This window comes from Cheilinus undulatus, linkage group 9, assembly GCF_018320785.1.
Source record: "Cheilinus undulatus linkage group 9, ASM1832078v1, whole genome shotgun sequence".
NCBI classification, from domain to species: domain Eukaryota; kingdom Metazoa; phylum Chordata; class Actinopteri; order Labriformes; family Labridae; genus Cheilinus; species Cheilinus undulatus.
This window is the reverse complement of record NC_054873.1, coordinates 30,829,766-30,849,153: the sequence shown is the minus strand read 5'-3', so window position 1 is coordinate 30,849,153 and position 19,388 is coordinate 30,829,766. Positions and strand designations below refer to the sequence as shown.

The 19,388-nt window shown below is 39.9% G+C and overlaps 1 protein-coding gene across 4 annotated transcripts in view; it reads left to right on the top strand.

The window, feature by feature from the left end:
• Positions 1 to 11,819: 11,819 nt before the first annotated feature.
• LOC121515253 (BTG3 associated nuclear protein) overlaps positions 11,820 to 19,388 on the top strand; it is a 53,953-nt gene continuing 46,384 nt past the window's right edge. For 3 of the 4 annotated variants that reach the window (XM_041795924.1, XM_041795926.1, XM_041795927.1), the window contains exons 1-7: positions 11,820 to 11,912; positions 13,750 to 13,828; positions 14,056 to 14,165; positions 14,281 to 14,480; positions 14,648 to 14,737; positions 14,977 to 15,137; positions 17,480 to 17,719. In XM_041795924.1, the coding sequence (XP_041651858.1) occupies positions 13,759 to 13,828; positions 14,056 to 14,165; positions 14,281 to 14,480; positions 14,648 to 14,737; positions 14,977 to 15,137; positions 17,480 to 17,719 (871 nt within the window). In that variant the 5' untranslated portion in view covers positions 11,820 to 11,912; positions 13,750 to 13,758. The remainder of the gene's footprint in view (positions 11,913 to 13,749; positions 13,829 to 14,055; positions 14,166 to 14,280; positions 14,481 to 14,647; positions 14,738 to 14,976; positions 15,138 to 17,479; positions 17,720 to 19,388) is intronic. The other variant, XM_041795925.1, reaches the window with a different exon arrangement.

Here is a 19,388-nt window from a genome sequence, read left to right as displayed (position 1 = left end):
TACTTTGTTTTGTTTCGGGAGATCTTATAGGTTTGGTGTCTTCCCGTCCTCTTTCAAAACTGCCACCATCACTCCTGTTCTCAAAAAACCTGGTCTAGATCCATCCAACTTCAATAATTTCCATCCTATTTCAAACCTGCCATTTCTTTCCAAAATTCTGGAAAAAAACAGTTGCAGCCTAGGTCCACAATCATCTCATCAACAATAACCTCTTCGAGCAGTTTCAGTCTGGTTTCCGACCCCTTCATAGTACTGAGACTCCCCTCACCAAAATTACAAATGACCTTCTGATAGCTGCTGATGCTGGACTCCTCACCATTCTCATCCTCCTTGACCTCACTGCTGCCTTTGACACTATTTCCCACCCCATCCTCCTAAACCGTTTAACATCAATTGGCATCACAGCAACTACTTTCACCTGGTTCACCTCTTACGTTCTCAATATGTTCAACTTCACAATCACAAATCCCACCCCTCTCCTGTCAACTCCGGTGTTTCCCAGGGCTCTGTTCTCAGCCCCCTCCTGTTCATCATCTACCTACTACCGCTCAGCTCAATATTCCGGAAACACCATATTCAGTTTCACTGTTACGCGGATGACACCCAGCTCTACATTTCAACTACACCTGCCATTGCACACCCCCCCCCACCCCACCCCACCCCATGACTGCCTGTTTGAAATCAAAAACTGGTTCACCCACAACTTTCTCAGTCTAAATAGCAATAGAACCAAATATCTTCTGGTTGGCACTAAATCCACTCTCTCAAAATGTAACAGTTTCTACCTATCCATTGACAACTCCACTGTCCCCCCTTCTCCTCAGGTTGAGAGTCTGGGTGTCGTCCTCGACACTACCCTCTCCTACTCTGCCCATATCTCCAACACCACTCAGTCCGCCTATTTCCACCTCCGTAATATTAACCGTCTCTGCCCTTCACTCACTCCCCATAGCACAGCTAACCTTATCCATGCCCTTGTTACATCCCGGTTAGACTACTGTAATTCCCTTCTGTACGGCCTCCCTCTGAAATCCATCCATAAACTCCAGCTGGTCCAGAACCCCCTCTGCTGACCACATCACCCCCGTCCTCAGACAGCTCCACTGGTTACCGGTCCCTTTCCGCATTGACTACAAGATCCTCCTTCTCACATTCAAAGCCCTCCATAACCTGGCACTCCCATATTTCTCCAACCTCCTCCAACCGTACACACCCACCCGAGTTCTGCGTTCTTCGTCTGCCAACCTCCTGTCAACTCCCCCCGCCCGCCTGTCCTCCATGGGGGCTAAAGTTTTCAGTCGCTCTGCCCCCAACCTCTGGAACTCCCTCCCTCCTGACCTCCACTCCATTGAGTCCCTCCCCATATTCAAAACCCGGCTCAAAACTCACCTCTTTCGCCTTGCCTACCCCACCTGATCCATGTCTTTTAATGTGTACTGAATCTTAATCTTAATGTGTTTTTTTTATATCATGTCTAGTTGTTTGTTTTTATACTTATGCAGTTTTTACTATTATCTTATTGTTTTGCTCTATTGTTGTCTGTAAGGTGACCTTGAGTGTCAGAAAGGCACCCACAAATAAAATGTATTATTATTATTATTATTATTATTAGTTTCTTTACAGCCAAAACAATGCTGTAATGGAGGACTAGTAGACCTCCCACTTCAGCAGCTCACGTTTCCCACAGCACTCCACCAGCACATGTGACGTCTCCTGCTTTGCCAGCTGCACTACATCCACAGCCCTTTACAAGTTTCAGCGTGTGTAGTGGTGAGTTTTAATGAACTGTTTCAACACATATAACTTATATAAATTGTACACAAAAATGCTCTCTTTTAGTTTCCTTTCTTCCAACTAAACTACCCTGCAGGAAGCACTTAGACAGCCTTAGAATGTTCTTTTGTTTATATAGGTGAAGATAAAACATATGTAACAAAAGCCCGGTGAATAAAGTCTCTAAGTGTAAAAAAAAATCAATAAAAAAAAAGAATAAAGGAAACCTGAAACCTGAAACTGAAATGGATTCTTGCTACAGAGGCAGATCTTGTGGTTTCATTTGCTGACTTTTATCTTATGTCTTTCCAATAGCCCCTGTGACTGTTCATCATCCGGCTCCTGAGGGTAATTGGAGACCAGCGGGATCTGGTCTCAGCCTTGTCCCCCAGCTTCAACCGTCCACTCAGGGACAGAAGTCCAGGGATGTACCCCGTTCTCATCAAGGTCAGGAAAAGCAGCAGTCTTCAGAGTTAAAGCTTAAATGTGTCTGGTGATAACTTATCCTCTGAATATATTTTAAATGCCAAAAAAAAGTATTCTCCTGTCAAAATACAAGCATTGCCTTGATATGCCTTACATTTCTCTTAACTTTCATTTGGGATTGTCCAAACAGCCACCCAGGTCATCAGAGGAAAAGCCCTCAACATCATCAGGCTCCAATCATCACGATGTAAGGTTTACATGTCTGATCATTTTCTGTCCTTCAAAGTTGCTTCTGTAATCACTTACAATTTACTTGATATGAGAACATTCTGAAGAATATTTCTAATTTTAATCTCTGTATTATGTTCAATGTAGGACTTGGTTGGCTCTGACAATGTTGTGGGCATTCAGGCAGCCCAGGACTTGGCTGATTGCTTGTTTGGCCTCAAAGACCACAGTCTTGCCCTATCTAGAGAGGGGGCTGCAGGAATCATAGCCCTATGGGATTGTTTGTCAGAGTACTATAAAGGTTGCACTATTTACCCTCATCGACGCCAGCAAACAATTCCAAAGGGAAGATTCAGGGCAATGAAAACATTGTTTCACCTGGTGTGGAGCACTTCTCCTACCTGCCCCTCAGCCCCTGCTACCTGCTCCTCAGCCGCTGCTCCTTTCCTACAGGCTTCCCTACTTCTTGTTTCTGTTGCATGCGATGTGCTGCACACAACACAGCTCTATCACAAGAAGAAAAAACAGGAGGAGGAGCAGAGTGGTAAAACCAAACGTGAATACACCAGGAAGAGTGACAGCATGAAATGTAAGCAGTGTCAGAGAGAGTGAGATCCTTCCAACCACCAGCAGTACTTTAGTAACTGGCCACAGCCACTGTGACTCTGGCTGAGTGGAGGGCTGCCCTTGAAGAGCGAGGGTATGGCAAAAAAAAGACCATCGAAACTAAGCAGGATTTACAGCGTTTACACTCTACTAACGTTTAAAGTGTTACACCAGCAAAAGGTATTTTAAACATTGGCCTAAGTTAAAACTTAAATTTAACACCTGCCTAATGTTGACTTCTATCTATAGCCCTTTCAAAAAAGTATACTGTTTCACTGTTTCTGATAACTGTATGTCCATTGCACTGTAATATATTACACCGTATTATGTTTATGCTATTATGTTGATTGTATTTTGTAATATTTTATTCAGTACATATTATTCTTCATATAATAAGGTATATGCTGTATATAACTATATATAAATGTATAATTCACAAGTATTATATATCCAAGCTGCGCTCATTTACATTGTCAGTATTGTCATATGTATATATTTGATTGCTGAGTACCGACAAAGATTACAGACTACTACTTTGTTTTGTAATAAATTGCCATTGTGTTGACTCAACGCAAGGAAGAGCTCTCTTATTCAGTTATGTACATATATATGTATATATCATTCAACTTTTCCGCTGGACTTTTTTGTCCCCAGTCAAAATGACCGGCAGTCCTCAAGAATTCCAGCCATTAGAACAACTACCGGACATTTGCTTTAACATTATTTTGCTGCATTAACAGCAGCAAAATAAATAAATCTGATATTCTGTGGTACATTGATACATACAAGTCTGCGCTAAACGGGAAAGAGGACACATTTTTATTTCCAGACCTGACCCAAAACTGAGACAGTAGAAACCAAGCCAACAGTAAACCTGAGTAGTTATTACCCTGTATTACAGACACATGATTAGACCCTAGAACCGACTGCACAAAGACTTTCTCCTACTTTTCCTTTTTACCGGCCAATGACCGGCTAACGGAAACTCAGATATCATTTGATAAAGATAAATAAATGCAACAAGTTAGACTTACTAATTCAAGTGCACATTATACCGTTTACATTATTGGTGACAATATTGCCAATGGCTGTAGTTTACGTGTTTATATCAGTTTTATTGCCTTACTTAGATGTAATTAATAGTAAGGCTGTTCATCAATAAATACTGGCTAACGGAAAATACGTACCAGCCTTGCATACGTTGGTTACAGTCGTCAGAAAGTGAAGAAAATGGGACGCAATTGTGGACCCACGTTTCTTAAAATCATCCCAGAAGGATTACCACCAAAAATTATTTGGAAGGAGAAAAAACAAAGCTACTTGGTAACAAACCACAACTATAAATCTTCCCTACTTACTAAGTGCTGAGAAAAGAGAACCAAATCACTGCTGCCTAGCAGCTAACTAGAAGCGAAACTCTAAGCGGGACAGGGAAAAATTTTCTTCAAAAGAAACATTACGGTCACCAGACCAGTGTACAATTAAACAAAAGGGCTGGACAACGGCTTCCAGCACTTATCAACATCAACTGGTAAATCACAGAAAATACGCTCTGAAAAGGTATCAGGAAGGCTTGTGCAAACTCTCACTCAAACACACAGGAAAATACAAGGAGATGTGCTCACTAACTCTGATGGTGAGTTAATGAGTCAGCACTGAGTGCTGCTACACAAGAATATATAAGACCTCACCACACCTGACCCCAATTTGTGGCAATCAACCTCAACCAGCCACACACACCTGGCACTGTAGTGACTGAGCCACTTTCTCTTCACCCATAGTCTGCTCCCACAATTGTTTTCATATTGTGAAATATATTTTCCAACTTGATATAGCCAATTGTTGAATGCATGGCAAGAAGATGACATGGAATTCAAAACAATGTTGCCCGGGAAAAATATGCTATTTTTAGCATATCGCTAAATAGTATCTATTGTTTGACGAATGTCTGTCTGTAAGTAAGAGCCACAACCTGAAGCCCAAATTTATCAAGCAGATAAATGTTTTTATTCCTAATTTTTACTGAGAGTGGCTTGGGAACATTCGTACAAATGTCTAAATTGGTAACTTTCAAGTGGCATGTTCCCTTTAAGGAGGAGCACATACTTTTCCTACTGTTTGAAGGTGTATTTTTATTTTTGTGTCATTAAACATATTTTAAACTGGATAATATCTTGTGTCATTCACGTCAGTTTCAAGTGACTCTGCTTACAGCTCTAGGATGGCATTTTTTGACATTCCGAAAGAATGCCACTACATTTAGTAGGAAAACTGCTCGGAGACTATTGAAACGGATCACAAAGAAGAGATGGATTATTTTCATCATTACTGGACAAGTCCCAAAAGAAGTTGGATGCATCCGTTAGTGGAAGTTCTCCCTGCAACATTGTGGCAAGCCCTTCAATGCAAGAGAACATCACTGAAGGTAAAGAAAGAATTGAGAACTTTGTACAGACTGGAATTTGACATTCAGAAGTTAATGGAGCGTGCTAATGCTAATTGCCTAAAGAAGCAAGCTCCTTGAGGCTGACACCTGAAAGAAGCTAACTGTTCATTGAAGAAGCTATTTTATGATTCCTCTGCATACTAACAAGATAGCCTGCAAAACACGAAGCCAATACAAGACTACGTGTGTCTGAAGTTGTGGTGCAGCTATTTGATGAGAGAAGTGGAAATACTCTTACTCATTTGCACACAATATACATATTGCTCTGTTGATATGATGGCTGAAGAAATGGAGGCATTCGATGAAGCAGAAATGGAATCTAAAAGAATTAGCAAGATAACTGAGAAAGCAGGAGAAGATAAACTGCACGGTGCAAGAAGGGGTTAGCTTGAATAACTGCTTTTAGAAAAAAATGAGAAAGTTTGATGAGTGATGCTGACAGTCTGCGATTATTATGAATCTAAGATGTTGGCCATCATACAGTTTACAGAGGAAGCAGAAGGGCAGATGGATGCTGGCCCTGAATTTGAAATACATGAGAAAAATGAATCTGCAGTTGATGAGGAAGCTGCAGCTTTAAAGGAGAAACAAGAGCTGGAACTAGAGGTAGCATGTACACTTTATTGCCAAAAGTATTGGCTCACCTGCCTTCACTAGCATATGAACTTAAGTGATCCCATTCCTAATCCAGAGGGTTTAATATGACGTCAGTCCACCCTTTGCAGCAACAACAGCTTCAACTCTTCTGGGAAGACTTTCCACAAGGTTTAAGAGTGTGTCTTGAGTCTTCCAGAAGCGCATTTGTGAGGTCACACACTGATGTTGAATGAGAAGGCCTGGCTCTCAGTCTCGGCTCTAATTCATCCCAAAGGTGTTCTATCGGGTTGAGGTCAGGACTCTGTGCAGGCCAGTCAAGTTCATCCACACCAAACTCTCTCATCCATGTCTTTATGGACCTTACTTTGTGCACTGGGGCACAGTCATATTGGAACAGGAAGGGGCCATCCCCAAACTGTTCCCACAAAGTTGGGAGCATGAAATTGTCCAAAATGTCTTGGTATGCTGAAGCATTCGGCGTTCCTTTCACTGGAACTAAGGGGCCAAGCCCAACTCCTGAAAAACAACCCCACACCATAATCCCCCCTCCACCAAACTTTACACTTGGCACAATGCAGTCAGACAAGTACCGTTCTCCTGGCAACCACCAATGAGGTGCGATTCGTCACTCCAGAGAACTTGTCTCCACTGCTCTAGAGTTCAGTGGCAGTGTGCTCTACACCACCGCATCCGATGCTTTGCATTGCTTTTGGTGATGTATGGCTTGGACGCAGCTACTCGGCCATGGAAACCCATTCCATGAAGCTCTCTACACACTGTTCTTGAGCTAATCTGAAGGCCACATGAAGTTTGGAGATCTGTAGTGATTGACTGCAGAAAGTTGGTGACCTCTGTGCACTATGCGCCTCAGCATCAGCGGACCCCGCTCTGTCATTTTACGTGGCCTACCACTTCGTGGCTGAGTTGCTGTTGTTCCCAATTGTTTCCACTTTGTTATTATATCACTGACAGTTGACTGTGGAATATTTAGGAGTGAGGAAATTTCACGACTGTACTTGTTGCACAGGTGGCATCCTATCACAGTACCATGCTGGAATTCACTGAGCTCCTGAGAGCGACTCATTCTTTCACAAATGTTTGTAGAAACAGTCTGCATGCCCAGGTGCTTGATTTTATACACCTGTGGCCATAGAAGTGATTGGAAGACCTGATGGGATGGGTGAGTGAATATTTTTGGCAATATATCGTATTAAAGCTAAGCTGGAGAGACTAACCTTAGAAGCAGCTATTGCTGAAAAAAGAGCTCAAGTAAGAGTATTAAAGCAACATGAAAGAATAGCAGATGGCATAAACAGCTACCTTCAGTCACATGATGGAAGTAGCTAAAGATCAAGTAAAGAAAGAACAGAGACAGTTTCCATCCACTATCATGCCAGTATCTGAAAGAAACAGACACACAGATCTCTGAAATTTACTGAGCCACAGATGTTGAGGTGAAGAAATACAGATATCACAGACAGGCACCAGTCTGACAGACACGGTGACAGCATTCTGCAAGTAATGCAGAGGCAAGACACAATTATGGAGATGCTGGTTAATCAACAAAAACAGGCACAGCTGCCAGTTCAAGATGTGATTGTGTTCATAGCTGACCAACTTACCTACAGATCCTTTATCAGAGCCTTCAAACAAGCCATAGAACAGTAACCTTGCAAAGCAGATGGATTTGCCCATTTTGGTGTTTCTTACTGGCAGATCCATCTTGCAAAGCTCCCATCTGAACTGTTTGGGCCCGGTTAGAAAGTGACAGGACCAATCAGCATCCAGGGGCAGTACTTTCAGGTGCAGCAGTGTCATGGCGTATGCAAGCAGCAAGAAGAGACCAGCACAATAATGGGGGAAGACATTAGCGTGGATGCTGCTAAAGCGTAAGTTTTATCAGAACTTGACAACATTTCTTTGTTAAAAGAAGAACAAAGAACATCATTGAGTTGTTGTCTTTGCTACGCCACAAAGTGAGAAGACTATGCACCCAAGAACAGTTCAGGAGTCCTCTGCATTGTTTAACTTCTTTTTTAACAAAACACCAATATGCACTCTAGGACAGGTCACCAGTCCACTGCAGTGTTATTACTAGTAGTTAATACTAGTAGTACTAGTGGGCTGTATGCACATTTTTCTTTAATTTGTTATAGTTTTATCTATCTTTTAATACTTGGAATATTGTTCTATAAAAGTATTTTGTTTTTCTAACAAAATATTCTTGTGTGAAAAGTTTTCTCTAGAATTTGGGCTAAAATCAATCAGGTGTACTACATACATGTATGCAATACTAACAGTACAGAACTACTGCAGTATGTGGTATGTGTATTTTTCTCTTATATACTAAATATTAAAGACACTTTCAGTGATTTTATCACCAATAGAATATGTATATTTGTTGGATGTCTATGTTTGAATGATTCTGACCCAAATTGTCCCCTATTGTTCCTTCCAATGATTATTTCCCAGATAAAATGAGTTACTCCCTGGCTAGCCTCTTAAATAATAAAATATAAAATGACCCATCTCTATTATGCAGTTCTCTATGGAGATTACCTGTCAGTAGTGGGCAACGCACCTCAGTTTGGGGCTATGCCGTCACATGTTTTGTTGCTGTGATTGGCCCGTAAAAATGTGACAGACACAACATTCATCCAGTTCTCCGACAGGACAACAAAGATGGCAAATCTGCCAGAGGACTGTCTCTTACCGGATAAGCCCCCATTCACCAATGTTGGCGTGGACCACTTCGGACCCTTTGATGTTAAACGGGAACTGTCAAAAGGTATGGTGTACTATTCACCTGCCTTACCATCAGAGCTGTGCATATAGAAGTGGCTGATAGTCTCAACACCAGCTCTTGCATTAATGCTTTATGCCCTTTTATAAGCAGAAGTGGCCAAGTCACCATCCTGGGCTCTGATAATGGCACAAATTTTGTGGGTGCAGAAAAGGAGTTGTGAGAGGCCACTGAAACCCTTGACCACTCATACATTGAAAAGGCAATGCAGAAGAAGGGCATAAAGTGGATTTTTAATAGCCCAGCTGCCTCACATCAAGGAGGGGTTTTTGGAACGGCAAATCCATACTGTACTGTCTTCAAACTCTTATGTGCAAGGTTGAAAGTATCATTAATGACTGGACTATCTCAAGGACTACAGATGACCCACAGAATGCAGAGCCTTTTACACCCAACCATTTGCCACTGATGAAAGTTCAGCCCAACAGGCCACCAGGAACTTTCAACAAAGATGATCATTATGCCAGGAGACGATGGAGGCAAGTACAGTATCTGGCAGATCTGTTTTGGACCAAATGGACTCGTGAATACCTGCCACTCCTCCAAGAGCGCCATAAATGGATAGGACAGAAGAGAAACTTCAAGCCTGGAGATATGGTGGTAGTAGTAGACAGTTCTTCCCCATGAAACACATGGGTGATGGGAAGAATACTCCAAACCATGCCTGACTCAGATGGGATGGTTTGTCGGGTGAAGCTGCAGACCAAGACAAGGACTCTGGAGAGATCAGTGAATAAACTGTGCTTGTTGTAAGAAGCAGTGTGATTGCAAAAGACCCCATGCTAAAAATGTGTGAAAGGACTGTCAAATGTTTACACTTGTTAATCACATTTTATTGATGACTAGTCTAGCTGTGTTTAAGTTAATTTAGTGAGTTCTAGTTTTGAGGTTCTTAGTGTTCGAGTGACTTTGATAATGGCTTACCTTCCTGCTAAACCATTAGGGGCCGGATATGTAAGAGCCACAACCTGGAGCCCAAATTTATTAAGCAGTGAAGTGTTTTTGTTCCTTAGTTTTACACAGAGTGGCTTAAGGACATTTGTATGAATGTTTAGATTGGTAAGTTTCAAGTGGCGTGTTCCCTTTAAGATCTTCACAGGCTCATCACAGGCTTGGGGGCAGTTTTTAATTTGGCAAATTTTTTCACGTCTGTGTAGAAGTTTGTGAAAAGTATATGTTGGTTAGTATGGGGGAGAGGTGGGTGCTGAAATGTAGGAGACGTCTCATGTCGTGTTTGTAAGCTGCTATTGGATATCTTGCGTTCCTTTGGGAAAGTCTATCTATCTATCTATCTATCTATCTATCTATCTATCTATCTATTTTAATTGTGCTTTGTTGGCATGAACAAATGCATCATGTAGCCAAAGCAGTATAGAAAAACAATTAAACTGTTACAATAACAAGCTATTTTAAAATAACAACTATATTATAGATATCATGATGGAAGATAATAAATTCACAAAACCAAAGATTTCTCACTGTTTTTCTTTGGAATCTATCTCATAGTTATATCTGTATGTTGATATTCGGTATATTTTAGTGTATTTAAGAGCCATGTCTGTTTCATTACCGGCCACTGTCTTGCCCTGTTCTGTTTCATTTTAGGCAGCACCTGCACCTGATTTTGCTCCTGTCCCAGCATCCACCCTCTGCCTGCAACTGTCTTACTCCCCATCAGACTGCAGCAAGTTTCACCTCCACTTCCACCTAGCTTGCGGCCTTCTCACACCCTTCCTCTGTGTGGCTCTATCTCTTTAACACTTCTGTGCTTCACCAGTTGAATGATAGCAGGTATTATCTAGAACTTAGTCTGAAATATAAAAGTAGAAAATGATTCTGTATTATTAGTTAAGTAATGAATTACAGCTGTCCTTGCAGGCTGTGGAGGAGCACCACACATGCCGGTATAGATCATATGGAAAGAACCACTGGGTACTGAGTTGATCACCAAAATGCTGTTTGATGTTAAGCAATTAAGAGGTCAAAGATCTCAGGCGCTTGCCTAAGGACTGGTTGATGTTGGGAAGGTTCACTAAAGGAAGAATTGTCTATCAAAATTTAAAATATGTCATGTAAATACTGAATGTAAATAGACACCAATTGTTTTTAAATAATTTGAAATTATTCTGAGTTTATGTTCTTATCTATACTTTATCAGCTTTCTTATTTAAACTTTTTTTTCAGAACTTTTACTGTATGAGTTTGTGTTGTTTATTATCTGTCCTAACTGTTACCAAACATTAAACAGTAATACATATGTTTTTTTCTAAAATCTGTGATCAGTAAATATTTAAATCAAATCTTGATTATGATGTATGCTTTTGTTTAGAACAGAAGTGTATACTGTATCCCACACAACATCCGATGTGCCTGTAATTATCTTGACTTGATGGACAAACATTCAGGTAAGGGCTTTTGTATTTTACAGCATTGTTAATATCAGTTTGGAATTAAATGTGCACATAGAGTGTAAATTTAACAAGAGCTTAATTTCCTGTCTGCATAAACACACTTGGCCAACAGAGTTGAGCTTTCCTGATTTAGTTTACACCTCAAAATTAGCTTGGAGTACAGGTAAGATAAGGCTTTCTGTGGTATCAATAGAGGTTTTTAAATCTAATTTTCATGGTGTAGTTGTGGAATTAAGTGGACCCAGACTACATTGATATCCAAAATATTTATATGTTTGAATGAAACTTTACCATACACGTTTTATTGCTTTTGTGGCGTCAAATTAGTAAACTGCACTTTAAGAATATTATGTTAACCTTTTATTGTGCCTAGTTGACCAAACAGCTTATAACTTTAATAATAAAGTAGTTCACGCGTGTTCTCAGAATTAGTTTGTCTATATTTTGTCTTATGGATTTGCATGCGGGCCGTTGGAAGACTGCTTTTGATAGTTTTGGCTGCCTTGAATGACTGGGTGACCCTCCATGTGAGTAACACACCAAGGCGAAGGCTCATCTCTCGCGAGGAACGACGCCGTTATCGGAATCTCTACAAACAACACGAGAATTCATCATTCACATGGTAATATAACCCAATCTTACACGGTACATGTGTAGTGTGCCAGCACTTTGGGAAAGGAGCTCCCTCAAAACCACCTTTTATCGTTATTTCTTCCAACAATTTCCGATTTTTGAAATACGTTTCGGCGGCCTTTAGGCCTTACTAGCATGCTAACGACAAGGCTAGCTTAAAGAGCGACTCAATTTCAGCACTGTTGCTTGAACGTTAGCGCGCAAGCTTCCAAATCCGACTTAAGTAGTACAAGCTAGCTTTAGCTTCCTTTAATTTTTTTAGTCAAGGGGTGGTAACTAGCTATAATGCAACGTGGGATATTTCGCTTAGCGTTACTTTGGACCAGTTGGAGCAGTTTACACAAATACAACGCAAAAGTTTACAGAAAATGTCAACGTTTGTTCAATTTTGCATTTACTTTGAGACCCCCGCCCTGAAAGCTAACTGTTAGCCGTCTTGCTAACTGGGTCATAACGTCATTTGGCCACGAATCTAACAGTGTTGAGGCAGACTGACAAGATTTTTGAAATTTATATGACAGTTAAAGCCAAGGGGCTACCACCAAACAAGCATTACGCGAGGCTAGGTTTGTCAATCCTGCCAAACCATGCATAGTTGATTCTAATAGGGCTAGCTAATGGCTAAGACATGCACTCTTGTCTCACTTTTACTGGGATAAAGATTTTTTTTTGTTAATTAAGTTATTTGCCGTATCATCAAGGAAACGTCCACATGCATTGTTGATTGAAATCTGTATGGGGTTTTCTGCGAAGAATCGACATGTCAGATTGTCGACATAGCATTACTTTGCATTTACAAGCTGTCTTTCTCACATATCAATACTACTCTTATTTGAGTTGTTTATGGTTGTGGTTCATCCTGCACAAAAACATATGAAATTTCATAATGCTGAAAATGCATGGTGCTAAAATGAAATGGAATATAAAGTGTGTTTAGCAGTATTCACATTATTGAAAAAAATCTGCAAAATCTTGGCATACTAAAGTTGAAGATACCTCACTGTATATTAATATGAACTTTACATCAAGTGTCATTCTTACAAAGTACCAATAAAGTGATTATTACATAGTCCTGTAGTTACAAATATACAGCAAATTGCATGCATTCAGAGAGTTGTGTTTTGATTGGTCTTAAAACAGAGCAACCAAGAATCATGAAATCAACACCCATAATTGCATAACCAATGCATATACATTGGTGCATCGGTTGCTTTGATGCTTAGTAATTGACTTGACACAAGACAGACAACATACTTTTGTGTCAGAAAATCTAGATCAGAGGATATAACTGATGTCATGCAAAGTATACCTGCAGTTTTTCTTAGGATTTCCAGTCTGCATAGGAGGAAAAAAAGACCACATATGCAACATCAAGTTGTAGGCATAACTACAATGAGATGATTATCAATATAGTGATAACGACAGTCAAATGGTAAGTCTTGAGGATGGCAATCATGCTCCTGAGACAGTATTGTTTCTTCTTAAACGAAGCCCTTTCTCATATCCTGTCAACACCTATAGAGTAGCATAAGCAGCACATCATTATCACTGCAGATTTAGTCACTCATCAGAGTCTTAAAAAAATGGATATATTCACAGTGCAATTTGTGATCGCCTGCATTTTGGCCACAATTCACCCAATACACAGCCTTGGTATATGTATGCAAAATCAATGTTAAATGGATGTAATGGCTAAAAATCTGCCCATGGTTGGTGTTTTGATAAATTCATCATAATACATACTGAAATACAGCAAGCTCATTAAGATAAGTTGCCTTATGGCTACCTGTCAGTAAAAACTAAGTTTTCATGTTGTACCTTTTCAGTTTTGAACAATGTCTGAACAAGAGTTGGATGAGATTGTGCAGATAACTGTTGAAGATTTCAATCAGGATGCCCAAACTGGTAAGATTTCTACCATGATATTTTATTTTTTTCCATGTATTTTTCTCATTGTGTGTTAAATTGCTGGACTTAGACATCTGCTTAATTTTTTTTGACCCCATGTGATCTAGTTAAATGCTGTTAAATGCGAGGACTCAGTCTCAACAAATGCCTGTGCCTTGTATTGGAGCAGGAGCATCTCATGCGTAACAAGTTTCTTTAAATGTGTGTGTGTTCTTTCCTGTCAGAAATGCTGGACAATCATGACGAGGATGAGGAAAGGCCTCACAAGAAAAGAAGAAAGTTGAGCAGCGGTCTGGAGAATCATAACATTAACCAGGACGTATCTTTTATTAAGGTTTCAGCTCAGTAATATATATAAGCTAAAAAGCACATTCACATTTGTATCCTCATATTATTTACATGGATTAATGCATTTCCCACATATATCCTCACTTTATCTCTGCTCCTAGAATCTGTTGGTGTCATTCACTGCATCTATCAGCCAGCGATTAGAGGGAATTGAGTCAAAGTTACAAGCTCTGGATGCAACATGCAAAGCCCTTGGACGCAAACTGGACAGCATGATGCCTTGTGCAAAAAGCCCCATCCAGGTCCCTATGGTTGCAGGGTCTCCTCAGGGTGCCACTCAGACTTGGAACAAAGTGCGATGGTAGGTGATGGCCTGTCAGAATAATTTTTGTATTGATTGAAAACTGTCTAAATTCAGGCTTAGAGTTTAACAAAGAAGATTAGTAGGAATGTTTTTATGGTCTAAATTTTAGACTGGCAATAACATGCATACATGTGGTAGTTAACTGATGTGTTTACCTTTTTTAGTGTTGTTCCAGAAACAAATGTGATAGTGAGCAGTGAACAGTCAAAGAGTGCTAGCCAAGAAGACACCCCTCTGGAGAATTTGCTCAGCAAGTGAGTGGTACATTTTCGCACTACATAGTCTAAAGGCAAAAATCTGTCCTATCAAAGTGCCTCAGTGGATGAACAATGCTTGAGTTAATTTTTTTTAATGGTTATCAGATCTGCTGTAGATCCAACTCTTGTTCCAGGAAATGTAGGACTAAACAGAATCAGGATTATTCCTGAAATTATACCACAGCCAATCTCTATTAATGTTTGACCTGCTGAACCATAATTCTGTTTTGTTTAAGTGTGTCCAGGAGGCGGCAGAACACAATCTTAGTAAAAGTTCCTGGTCCTGAAGAGAGCCAGGAAGACCAAGAGAGCGGCTCAGAGGCCAGTGACTCTGTTTCCAACAGTGGAAATTCTAGCAACACGCCAAATGTTACACTGATCACACTGAATTCAGAAGGTATGACGTAGGGCTGAAAGATTTTGGAAAATAATCTAATTGTCATTTTTTTCCCCAATATTTGATATGCAATTATTCCTTAACTTTCTTTAATTCCTAAACAAGGGCCGAACAATTCTTTAAAAGTGTCTAATTCTTTTTTATGACTTGTATTTTTTATTTTCTAATAACTAAATCAGTCATCAACTCATACAACAAAACATCTTAGTCTGTCAGAGTTTCTAATTCTAATTCTGACTTGTATTGCAAATTGGATATGAACTGTTGCATTGAAGTTTTTTTTTCATTCTTTTATGTAATAAGAAAAAAGTACAAAAATAAAGAAGGTAGGATTTTTTCTATACTATTCTAAAATGAATGGCTCCTGAATAATTGCATATGTCATGCAATCATGAAGTCTTAAACTGGTATTTTGACACAGATTTCAGGTCAAAGAAATATTGCACCTTTTGCGATTTGAAAACTGCGACAGGCCATATTGCGATTTAATTTAATTTTCGATTAATTGCCCAGCCCTAGTATGAAGTCACACTGCTTGTATAGAAAAATGCACACAGAGATAATAAGTTATGTCCTCTTATCATTTTTCAGTGGATGGAAATTAAGATAGAGGCTATACTGATACTCAGGGTAGAGTAATGAAATTAGGTGCAGACACGTCTTATACCTTATGGGCGAAATCTAAATGCAGATTTTTTTGCCATCAGGAACAAATGTCTGCAAACAACCCACTGCTATGAAACCAGACTGTTACAGACTGGTGCTCAGCAGGAGCAGTGTGACAGCATCTCTGTGGATCATTGATCTTATTCACAGAGATAGAAAAAAAGTTTACCGACTTTTTTAACTTTATTTAACTTAATGATTTAATACTTTTTTGATAAAAAGTAAAGAAACAAATATAGTTTGTAGGGAAATTTGCAAGTTATAGATGGATCATCACACATTTAGAAGTCTAAAAATATGTAATTAGAGGGTTTAGAAGATTTATTTGAGCGCAGAGGGTAGAGTAGTTAGTAGAAAAAGATGGATATGTTTTTTTCTGTGTGAAATTGTTCATAGTGGGGGGGGGGGGGGGGTTCTGTTTAAAAAGAATGTTGCTTAAGTTTTAGTTCAAATTAAATAAGTACTTTTTAAATGTTGACTATTGCCTTTCCCCCTTTTTTCATCTTAAAATATGGATTTATATACAGTTTAGGCCATGGTATCATTTTAAAAGTATTGCTTTAGCACTGTTATTGGAAATAAACAACTAAATGATATTCAACCCTAATGATACTGACATGGCTGAACCTACTTCAGCAACAACCCATCTTCTCTTGATTTAGGCCAGAACTGAGGCTTTTTATCTGGTGAAACCTCACATTGTGAGCAGGTTCAAGTCATCTGTCTCGCTTAAAACAAAACAGCATTGCAGATCAATTTGGTGTTTAGAAAGAAACTGCCTGTATCCCTTTTTTAAGTGCTGTAGTGGATGACTGAGGAAGTTAATCTTAAATGTATTCTAGGCCTCCAGATGGTAGAAATCTTTTTGCTTCCCTCTCATTCACACACTGATTTGATAAGCTGATGACCTGCCTTACCTCCAGAGCCACAGACTTACCAAAATAATTGCTTTTGACGTTTTATTTGTGATTGTTTTTTGCTGTTTTGGCTCCAGTGCCTCTTTCAGATGGTTACCATATTGAAGGCAAACCAGCAGTGCTGATGTGTCAGGTTCATGTCCTTTGGTTTTGTCTCTGGCACGTTGATTGGTATTTTCAGCTTTTCAGTTACTTTGCTGATTGGTCTGGCTAAACCTGAAAGAGAATGGTTAATTTCTAATTCTGTAAAGTTAAATAAAGCCCACATTGTAGTTAATTTCACTGAATTGTGGGTTAGGCTATTTGAATCGGATTTTGGGCAGCTTTTTAGTATCTTCAAAGAGAAACTATTATTCATTTATTTGCAGCTGTGGGTTACCATATTAAAACTGTGTTAGTCAGCATGACTTAGATGGTGCCATGTGGTGCTCAGAGCATTGCGTTCCATGCTTTGTTTGTCTGTTTGTTTGTGTGGTTGACATAACATTTAACATACTCTGTGAAAAAACAGCCAAACCACACATTGTGCTGCTACAATAACACAGGTTTGCCCTTTATTTACCTACTTCTACTTTCCTGCCACATGGGTGTGCTGTTGTCTAACATGAAGTATCTCAGTCTCTTTGTGTCTGTCTTGTATTTGCCTACCTGTATATGAATGAATCAAGTTGTGTACAGTAAAGGAATGCTCGTTAGAATTAACTGCCATAGATGGCAGTATTTTTCACAGACTGCATCTTCCCTGTCTTGTTTTTGCAGAGGATTACCCAGCAGGCACGTGGTTAGGAGATGAAAACAACCCAGAGATGCGAGTTCGTTGCCCAGTGTCTCCAGCTGACATGATTCACATCACCTCAAATTGCCGCACAGCAGAGAAAATGGCCCTGACACTGCTGGACTACCTGTTCCACCGGGAGGTCCAGGCCATGTCAAACCTCTCCGGTCAGGGCAAACACGGGAAGAAGCAGCTAGACCCGCTCATGATCTATGGCATTCGCTGTGAGTCCCTCTGTGCTGACATCATAAGTGTTATCAGTATTACACCACATGCTTCATGTATTTTTGGGAGTAAGACTTCATAGTTGACATTTTTCCCAGACCGTTTACATTTAGGAGAATCTGCACTGAAATAAAAACTTCAAAGCTTGGAAATTCATGTAAAGAATTTCCCTTAGCTGTTTCCACTTTGTTCTAACTTCAATGACCAAATGACCCACATGTCACTTACACCGCAGCCTAAAGAGAACGGTTCATTTTGTAATAACTCCATGATTGTAGTTTAGATAAAATTAATGAATTGCACTCAGCTGTGCCACCCGCTACAGCGATAAGTGAACTCTGTGAGACCCTTTTGCATTTCATCCCTGTTTCATTACAAAGCAGCATCAAATTGAACACAGAAATAGACTGCAGTCTGTATTCCCAAGGCAGGGTTACAACAACATGCATTCATCATTGCACACACGCAGAAATGTGCAACACATTTTATAACATACCAGACTCTAAATGACAAGCATATGTCTGCAACAAAGATCCTAATGGAGTCACCCTGAATCTGGCAAACTCTTTGATTCCTGATGGAGCAGAGTCAGGTTTACTGCTGCAGACAGATGGACATTTATAAAAGTACTTCGGCTAGACACTTTATAAATGAGGTTTATACTGAAGCATAATAAGGGGCTGTGTTAGCTGTAACTTTTCATTCACTGTGCAGCTTGTGCCCCCTGCAGGAGGTTTAACTTGATGGCATACTTAACTGTCTGTGTACTTAGTTACCTGTATTTCCTATGAGTGCTGTAGGTGTGTGCGGTTACATGCAGATTTGCCCTGACGTAGAGGTATGCAGTGGTAGGAACAGGGCCAGGTGGCTTTTGGGTGACTCATTCTGCCTTTCCAGAAGAAAATAAAAAAAGAAAAGGAATGAAGGAGGAACTGCTCTGCCTGCCTGTGCAGGACCATCCAGTGTAAAAGGCCTGCTGTACATTGACATCCCAAGATACCCCTGTACTTGTCTCCCCATCTCATTTTTCTGTCCCGAGGCTGTAGCTGCTTTTTTAATTTATGTAGAAATGAGCTGTCAAGCGGCTCACCCCTTTCAGCTTATCACAGTGAGTTAGACAGACATTAAATGCAGCTGCATCCAGTCTCACCTGTACATAAGTCAATTGAAGAAGTGATGAGACACAAAAAAACCCATGTTTACACAGGTGGTGAATGGTTGCAAGGTGCAGGAAAGTTGTTTGCATCATGATGACCTGCCGCTATCTGTATCTGTGGTACAGTTGTTATTTGTTATTTTCTTTATTTCAGGGTTGCCACGGATCCTTAAAAAGTCTTAACAGGTCTTAAAATCAGAATTTTCAAAAGGCCATAAAAAGTCTTAATTTAATTGTGAGAGGTCTTTTTAATTTTAGAAGTTTTGCCAATTTTTTTCAATTGCTTTTTTTGTGCATGTTTGTCCAGGTTACAGTTAACAGCTTTTACGGCAGTATATATCTTATGTGTATCAGCCCCACCTGTGAGCAGGGTCAAGAGAAGCCTTCAGTGTTAGAGATATTAGCAAAACAAGTGAAGACATGAAGCAGAAATGTCTTCAACCACACAGACGAGACTCATCGTTGTTAAAGGCTGCCCCAAAAAAGGGTTGAAAAACAGTAGCAGCAACATG